At 48.9% G+C, this 8,530-nt stretch overlaps 1 protein-coding gene across 2 annotated transcripts in view; it reads right to left on the bottom strand.

Annotated features, from left to right (window-relative positions):
- Positions 1-4,656: 4,656 nt before the first annotated feature.
- LOXL2 (lysyl oxidase like 2) overlaps positions 4,657-8,530 on the bottom strand; it is a 163,247-nt gene continuing 159,373 nt past the window's right edge. For both annotated transcript variants that reach the window (XM_036752881.1, XM_036752882.1), the window contains 2 exons: positions 7,413-7,524; positions 4,657-6,717 (listed from right to left, as the gene is read on the bottom strand). In XM_036752881.1, the coding sequence (XP_036608776.1) occupies positions 6,638-6,717; positions 7,413-7,524 (192 nt within the window). In that variant the 3' untranslated portion in view covers positions 4,657-6,637. The remainder of the gene's footprint in view (positions 6,718-7,412; positions 7,525-8,530) is intronic.

Raw genomic sequence — 8,530 nt, 5'->3', positions numbered from 1 at the left:
TACTAATGTCTTTTCCTTGATGCTGCCCCATCCATGATAAATGGGCCATTCTCCCCACAGGACATCGGGGGTGTTGTCCACCAGTCCTGGCTGGGTCCCTGCTGGATGGCTTAAGGACCAGGTTGGAAGAGGGGGAGGGGGAAGAGGGGAGGCTGGGACTGGGCCTGGAGGTATTTCTGCCTGGAGTCAGGGCCCTTCATTGGGTCTTCCTCCTCTTCCTATTCTCCTTTAACAGAAGAGTATGAGCCAGTGTCCTTCCTCTTTCTGCCTTTGACCAAACCAAACAATGACTGGTCAGCTGGGTTGGAGGCTCCATGAGGTTCTCCTTAAATATGGAATGTCCGTGTGGGCTGTCAAGGGGCTGCTTCCACATGGAAAGCAGAAGTCCTAATTGTGTCTGATGAGGATGAAGTCCCTTTCTGCTCTACCTTCCCTGAAATATTTGATCCCCCTACAAGTGGGTGGTGGTATTGTCCCTGACAAAAGAATTTTAAATTTCATCTAGACCAGACTGGTCTCAAACCTGTGAATGACTGGAGCTGAACAAAACAGGCCAGAGACAGGTGAGTCAGAAATCAAACAAAAGTTTAATTTCAGAGTGAGGAAAATAGCTTGCAAGCAAAGTCTGCCTTCCTGAGAAGGGGGGCTTGCCTGCTTATGGCAGGGGTAGGGCTTTTAAGCATGAAAATCATAAAAAGTCTGGACCATAACACACAAAAGACTGAACCACAACACAGGCATTCTTGGAGGCTGTTGAGTCCTGTGTGAACAGTCTCCAAATTATTCAAATCATTAAGGGTCATTGAACCTTGTGATCATTCAGTGGGGCACAGAACCAGAGTCAGCTTAGCAGAAACAGGAGTGAAGCACCCAGTTCAGTTCACTTGTTGGTTACAAGCATGGGGATTGTTAGCATGTCAGGGGATTTGGATTTGATTGATTTCTGCTGTAGCATATCTGTTGTGATCGCAGCTCTCAGGTTAGGGTCTCCTGGAAAATAGGGAAGCTCCAACAAATCTAAATAGTATCATTATTACACATATTGATTAATATGAAAGTGACAAATCCCATGACAACCGGAGCATAGGGGTCAAGTAAACTTCAGGGTGTCCCAGCTAGGAAGTGTCTGAGGTAGGATTTGAACCCAGGTGTTCTTGCCTCTAAGTCCATAACATTATGCTGTGAGATGGCTAGTTTTGCCATGGGCAGGCGATAGCTCTTCCCAGCTTTCTCATGCTGTCCCACCATGTATAGTGGTAGGTATAGTACCACATGATAGCTTAAGAAACAGCTGCTTCAGTGACCCCAAGCTGCAACATGACCAAAAAAAATCTTTTAAGTCAATAATTTGGCTATTGCTATATGGCTGTGGATCGTAGAACACCATCTCCAAAGAATCAAAATTGTAAATAATTCAGTCAGTTAAACATTAAGAGCCTGCTATGTGTCAGGCAATGGAGTGATACTTAGAAGAGGAAAGTAGGTGGTAATGTATTACTCGTGATGACCTTTGTTAGGGTTAGGCCTAAGGGTCAGCTTGTGACCTGTAAGACTGAAAAAAAGAAATGATCCCCCCTCCCACATCCTCTCTGCAGAGGTGGAGGACTACAGGTGCAGAGCTCTGCGTATGATGTCAGGTCTTTTCATTGTGACGGTTAGATGTCTCCAAAGAAGAACACAAAATCTTAACCTTGGGTGGGTGTTCAATACACACATTTAAACAAGATTGTTTAATGACTAGTGATGGCCTGCTATCATAACTTGTTATAATCTGAAGTCATTAGTGTGTTTGAAGATTAAAGACTATGCTAATGACATTTTTTTCTCTCATGGGCAGTGGCATTATGGGAAGGGGAGGGAAGAGGGATACAATGAAAAACGTAGGTGATGAAAAAACTAAAGCTATGAATGAAAATTATTTAAAGAAAAGAGAGATGGGCAGGTCATGCCAAAAGCATGATCATAGATTTATAGCTGGGTATCTAGCCCCCTATTTTACAGGTGAGGAAACAGGTCCAGGGAGATGATGACCAAGATCTCAAAGAGGGTCAGTGGCAGAGTTTGACCACCCAGGGTGGGCTCTGACTCCAGACCTATCTCACCATCACATCACATGGCTCCCTCATACCCATGAAACACTGAAAGCCTCCCGGCATGGTGGGTCCATCCTCTGGAAGGGGTTTAGGGGAAATGTAGATGGCTCTAATATTGACATCAGTGATCCATTGAAATAGACCAGAAATGCTTTGGGGCTGTCCTCTGTTACCTCGCACACTCACCGTGTGGCTGGCTCATCTCCATACACAAGGGTCACGTATAAGACCATAGGGCTGAGAGTGGGAAGGGATCTTAGAGCACCCAATCTGGCTGCCACATTTCCACTCTCTCTTTGGTTTTGTTGGTAGTATGCTACAACCACCATAAGCCCTTGAAATAGATACTCCAAGAAAAAAAAATGGAAGAGCAGGGAATGCTCTTTGCTGAGGGACGATGGGATCCTTATCACTCCTTGAAAGCTGGTTCTCTTGTTTGGCGAGACCAATGTATGTGCAGCTGAGGCAGAGGTCATGGGTTTGAGGTCCCAGAAGGTCAACTGGGTTTGCACAGAGACATTCTGTTGGAGGGACATCGGTCACAAAGGGACGTGGACAGTGTGGCTGGCTCAGTGCCACCTAGTTCTGGGCCTAGCTGTCTTAGTAACAGATCAAACAGTAACCATTGATTAAGTGCCTACAAGGTGCCAAGTGCTGCAGAGAAGCACCGCTCCTAATCCTTCAGAGCCCATCTGAGGGGTCATAGACGCATACCTGGAAGGGACCTCAGAGGCCACTGAGTTACAGAGATGGAGGCACAGAGAGTTGAAGCAGCCTACCCAATGTCACAGTGAATGTCAGAGACAGTCTTCAGTTCCGGGACTTCAGTCCTTAACCTCTTTCTACTCTACCATATTGCCTGACCATGTAGTGGGAGGCAGTAATGCCCAGTGGAAGTCAGGTGACTGGGCTTTGAATGCCGCCTCTACTGTTTAATGGCCACAAGATCCCGAGTCATTCACTGACCCCCTGGCCTTGGTTTCTCTATAAAATAAGGGAGTTGGATCAGATGGTCAGGGATCCCTAAGATTATTTGGAAAGAGCCAGATGCGAGAATGAGGACTGTAGCATCGTAGATGTAGATCTGGAAGTGTCCTTAGAGGCCTTAGAGTCTAACCCTCTCATTTGACAGCTAAGGAAACTGAGGCACAGAGACATGCAGTTACTTGCCCAAGGTTACACGGGTAATAAGGGACAGTCAGAATTTGAAATATGAACTTGATTCCTTTTGATTCCAGAGAAATAGATGGAGTGCGTGTGTGTGTGTGTGAGAGAGAGAGAGAGAGAGAAAGAGAGAGAAAGAGGAGGAAGAAGAGGAGGAGGAGAAGGAGGGAGAGAAGGAGGAGGAAGAGAGGAGAAAGACAAAAAAAGGAATGAAGGAAGAAAAAGAAAATAAAACATGTATTAAGCTCTTCTTGTGCTGTCTTGGTATGACTTCTGTGAAGAATGTGCTCTCCCTGAGGGCAAGTACTGCTTTTGTCTTTCTCTTTATCTCCAGGGCTTATCACAACACCTGGCATGTAGTAAGTGCTTAATAAATGCTTGATAATTCACTGTGGCTGACTTGAGCATGTCCCTTCACTGGGCCTCAGTTTCCTCATCTGCCAAATGGATTCTAGACCCAGAAGATAGCTTATGTATCATGAGGTCCAGCCCCTTCCCAGGGGACCTTGTGTTCATTTCTCCCATTAAAATGTAAGCGCCTTGAGAGGGGAGGTGGTTATGTCCTTGTCTGCAGCAGCCAGCACAGAACTTGGCACATGGTACATGGGAGCATGAGAGCTGTCTTCATGTGTCACCAAGGCTCCCATGTGGAGGAGGGATAAATCTTGCTCTGCTTGGCCTTGGAGGGCAGAACCAGACCCAACATGGACAAGTAGAAAAAACACCAGTTTGGGCTCGATGTCAGGGAGAATTTCTGAACAGTGAGAGCTGTCCCCTCGGGCAGCGATGGGCTCTCCCTCACGTAAGGTCCACAGGCAAAGGCTGGATCACTCAGAATCATAGAGAGGAGCCCAGATCTAGAGCTGGAAGGGACCTCAGAGGCCACCTGGTCTAAGTCCCTCATTTTAAAGATGGAGAAACTGAGGCCCAGAGCAGTCCAGTGACATGACCAAGGTCACACAGGTAGCATGTAACAGATCCAAGCTCTTGTAGAGGGGATTATTTTTCAGGCATGGGTTGGACTTCTGGGGTCCCTTCCAGCTCTGAGATTCATTCATGCAGCAAACATATATGAAGAACCTACTGCATGCTGAATGCTCTGTTGGAGGAGGAAGCCATAAGACCACAGGATTTAGAGCTAGAGGGAAACTTATTTTCAGGAAGAGAACCCTGGGGCTCAATGCTCCTGATGTCCTAGGTGCCCTAGAGAGTGAATGGCATTTTCTGTTTCTTTCAAAGTGTGCTGAGCTTGATTGGATGCGGGGCATGGCATGGTGTAGGAGGATTGTCATGGGACCAGATGGCTCCCACGGTCTCTGCCAACTCTGTGATTCTGTGAAAAGACAAGATCTGGTGCACTTGGTCACACATGCTACCCCATGGAACCACACACATTGTATATAATGGTAACCTTTTATTCTGGGAACAAACACCTGTGATTCAAGTATATGTAAACATCTGTGATGACCTGCAGCACCTGGTGAGTGTCCTCCCACCCAGGAATTTGTTTATAGCACCAGTCATTCAGGTCAGCCCAGCGGGATGATGATGGTGGTGGTAGTGATGGTGGTGGTGGCAAAGGCGCTTACACAGGTGGGTTTGGCTTCAGTTCTTTCTGTATGGCTGTGCTTCCAAGGGCCCAGATGCCCATATTAAATATCATTACATTTGGTTTTGGACATAACATGCAAATACAATGTAAAATTGGTATTCTTAAAATAAAATAGAAAAAAAAGCATATGCTCTCCTAGTCCCGTGATCAGAAATAGATACAGGTAGCACCTGTGAGTGGTGGGAAAGATGGAAGGCTGAGGGGAGTGAGAGGTCACTGGACCCATGCTAGACGAAATCAACTAGACTTTGGAGAACTATCCTGGGTGAAATCAGCTAGACTGGGGAGGACTAGTTGGTGCTGAGTGAAATCAGCTAGATTTTTAAGGACTAGCCTGGGTGAAATCAACCAGACTCTGGAGGACTAGCCTGGGTGAAATCAACCAGACTCTGGAGGACTAGCCTGGGTGAAATCAACCAGACTCTGGAGGACTAGCCTGGGTGAAATCAACCAGACTCTGGAGGACTAGCCTGGGTGAAATCAACCAGACTCTGGAGGACTAGCCTGGGTGAAATCCACCAGACTCTGGAGGACTAGCCTGGGTGAAATCAACCAGACTCTGGAGGACTAGCCTGGGTGAAATCAACCAGACTCTGGAGGACTAGCCTGGGTGAAATCAACCAGACTTTGGAGGGCTCCTGGGGAGCCTGACCACTGCCATAGCCCTGCAGTTGGCCTCTGACTTGAAGGCAAGACAGGCAAGCTTTTTCAGTAACCTCACCACCAGGGGTTTCTTGAAACATATACACAGCTCTGGGCTGCACGGATTGCAATGGAGAAAGAATTTCCCAATCCTGGATGGTGATTTTGCAAATGGAGGCTTACACAGACTTGATTTTAGAGCTGATGACACAGGCATGCACTGCTTTGGCTATATCTCTAGCATGGGATATCTGGGGATGTAGCAGCGTAGAGACTTGGAGATTAAGAAGATGCTTTGGAAAGGGCTTATGGGAAGCAGGCTGCCTGCTCTCTTGATGGATTTCCACCAAAGGGAAGCTGGTGGAGAAGGGGAGGGGACCAGCACTGGTCTTGAAATGTGGCTTCAAACCATGGTCCCGGGGAGCTGGAGACCTATGTCAAGAGGTTGCTAATCTCCAACTGACAAAAGATATGAAGAAAGGGGCAGGGAGCATCTGGAGTCACAAAGTCTCCAGGAACCTGAGACCCTGGGTTCCTTAGATAGCACCCCTCCCTGCTTTGGCCGGCTGGGTTTCTCTCCTGAGTGGACACCTGCACCCCTGGGGCCCAAGGACAGGATCAGCTCACTAGGGAGAAGGTAACCATTTCCCCCTGCATCGTGGTGGGCACCACCTTGCCCTCCCCTGACCTCCCAACACTGCATGTCTGTGGCAATTGCCCTGCTAATTCCCATGTACCAGGGGAGGTAGAGGAAAAGAAAAGGGTTCAATTATCAGGTATGTTTTGGGCAGGAGGAAGCGGTTTAGTGGAAAGAATTGGGTTAGAACATGGGCTGTGTGACCTTGGCCGAGCGTCAACCCCTCTTTGGGCCGTAGTTGCCTCACTTGTAAAATGAGAGGGTTGGGCTAGATCTGTAAGGTCCTTCTGAATCTGGAGCCTATGAGACCAGGCCAAGACAGGTCCTCGGCCTCACTGCAGACGCCCAAGGCTTTTGTCAGGGAGTCAGGGGAGGGAGTACGGGGCATCCATCTGAGCTGTGCTGTGCAGTGGTTAGGGAAGGTCCCAGGGAGACCAGTGCAGTGAGGCCCTAGGACAGGGGGGTCCAGGGGGGTCCAAGACTGACTCTTCACTGAGTGGGGAGCAGGTTATTTGTGAGTCCTGTGAAGTGATTAAATTTGTTCTCTGTTTCTTCACTGTAGGATCCACCTGTTGGGGGAGGGGGAGAGAAGGGTAAAGGAAGACAGAGAAATGGTCAATTTGGGAAGGAGGAAGCTCAACCCTTCCCTCCTCCCCCACCAAAAAATCTTTTAGGAGTACTTAAGGGAAAGACTACACGAGCGCCTGAAAGAGGAAGAGCATAGGGAAGGAAGCAGGGAGAAAGGTACACTTGGCACACAGTAGGTGTTTAATAAAAGCTTGAATTGGATCAACCCTAGGAAGCAAGGCTGGTTGAGCAATAGCTCCCCACTCCTCTGTTCACATCAGAAAATGAGCCTGACACACAGGCAGCCAAGTGGGCCAGACAACATGCAACAAAGTGGTTGTTAAACCAATCTCCTACAATTTTGTGGTCACAAGAGCACTGAGTTGGGTGGCCTCTGCCCAGCCCTTAAAATAGCTCTGGGGTCAGTTTTGTGTGCCCTGCTTCTGCCAGGCAAGGCTGGGCGTGAAAATGTAGCCTCAGCCCAGGCCCGGTGTCCACAGCTTCCTTCCCCATCCCAGAAAAGCAGTTTGGCCCCTCGCCTGAGCCCGCTACTAGAATCGACAAGATGACATTGGCTCCTTGAGGAAGCAGACTGAGCTTCCCAGAGGGAGAAGGAAGGAAGCCAAGCAGATCCAGGGGGAGATGGGAAGGGAGCTCCAGGGGGTGCCTTGCCTCCCAGCCTGCCCCCTTGACTCACCAATGTGGCAGTTGTACATCCAGATGTGATGTCCGTCATAGCGGGTCCGGCACTTCATGACGTTGTTGCTGTAATCTGACTCGGCCACTTCGTAGTTGGGGTTAATGATGACCTGGGTGGGGACGGGGAAATCAAGTCAAAAGAACATGCTGAATTTGAGAGTTAGAAGACTGGGGCTGCAGCTCTGGTTCTGACACTTAATGGGCTGCATGACCTTGGCTAAGTCCTTTCCCTTCTCTGGGAATTTCCATCCTCTATAAAATAGGAGCGTTGGATCAGACTCTAAGGTCCCTCCTGGACTCAGGTCTTCCTGATTCTAGGCCTGGCAATCTGACTATGCCACCAACAGCCTTGTGCCCTTGGGCTCAAGCCACCTCATCTCTCATGCCTCAGTTTCTTCATGTGTAAAATGAGGCCTCTGAGGTCACTGCCAGGTCACGGTCTAACAATCCTCAGATCCTAAGAAGGAGTGTGCCTTTGCAGCATGCCTCTGAGACGTTGCTGGTCTGGGCACATGAAGGCTTGGCCTGGTCAAGGGGATTTCTCAGTCATCTCACTGGAATTACATTATCACCAACCCTGCCTTTGCTGCCGCCCCCCACCTCCTGCCATGTCAGTTGTTTCTCCAGCGGCTGGTCTCCAGAATCCCCCTCCCCTGCTCACCTCAGTCCTTCCTCACCCTTCCTATGCCCACCATCTCCTAATTGCCTTTCCCCACCCCTTCTGCCATTTCTCATCTTTGCCCCTAATTCTCCCTTTAGCACCAAGCAGAACAAAGTCCGATCCCTCTGCCACGTGGCAGCTTTCCAAATACTCAAAAGCAGTGCTCATGTTCCCCTTAGGTCACCCCGAGAGGATCACAGATCCAGAGCTGGGAAGGACCTCAGAGTCTGGTTCAACTGCTGGGGTTGTGGTGATAGAGCGCTGGGCCTGGAGCTAGGAAGTTCTGAGTTCAGATCCAGCCTTAGACACTAGCATGTGACCCTGGGCAACTCATCTTCTGTCTGCCTCGGTTTCTTCATCAGTAAGATGAGGATAATGATAGCAGCCACCTCCCAAGGTTGTGGTGAACACCGCATGAGATGACATCTCTACGTAGGCACAGCTCAAAATGCTAT

The sequence above is a fragment of the Trichosurus vulpecula genome, chromosome 3 (genome assembly GCF_011100635.1).
Source record: "Trichosurus vulpecula isolate mTriVul1 chromosome 3, mTriVul1.pri, whole genome shotgun sequence".
Lineage (NCBI taxonomy): Eukaryota > Metazoa > Chordata > Mammalia > Diprotodontia > Phalangeridae > Trichosurus > Trichosurus vulpecula.
Note: the sequence above shows the minus strand (reverse complement) of the source record. Positions and strands in the feature narration are given on the sequence as shown.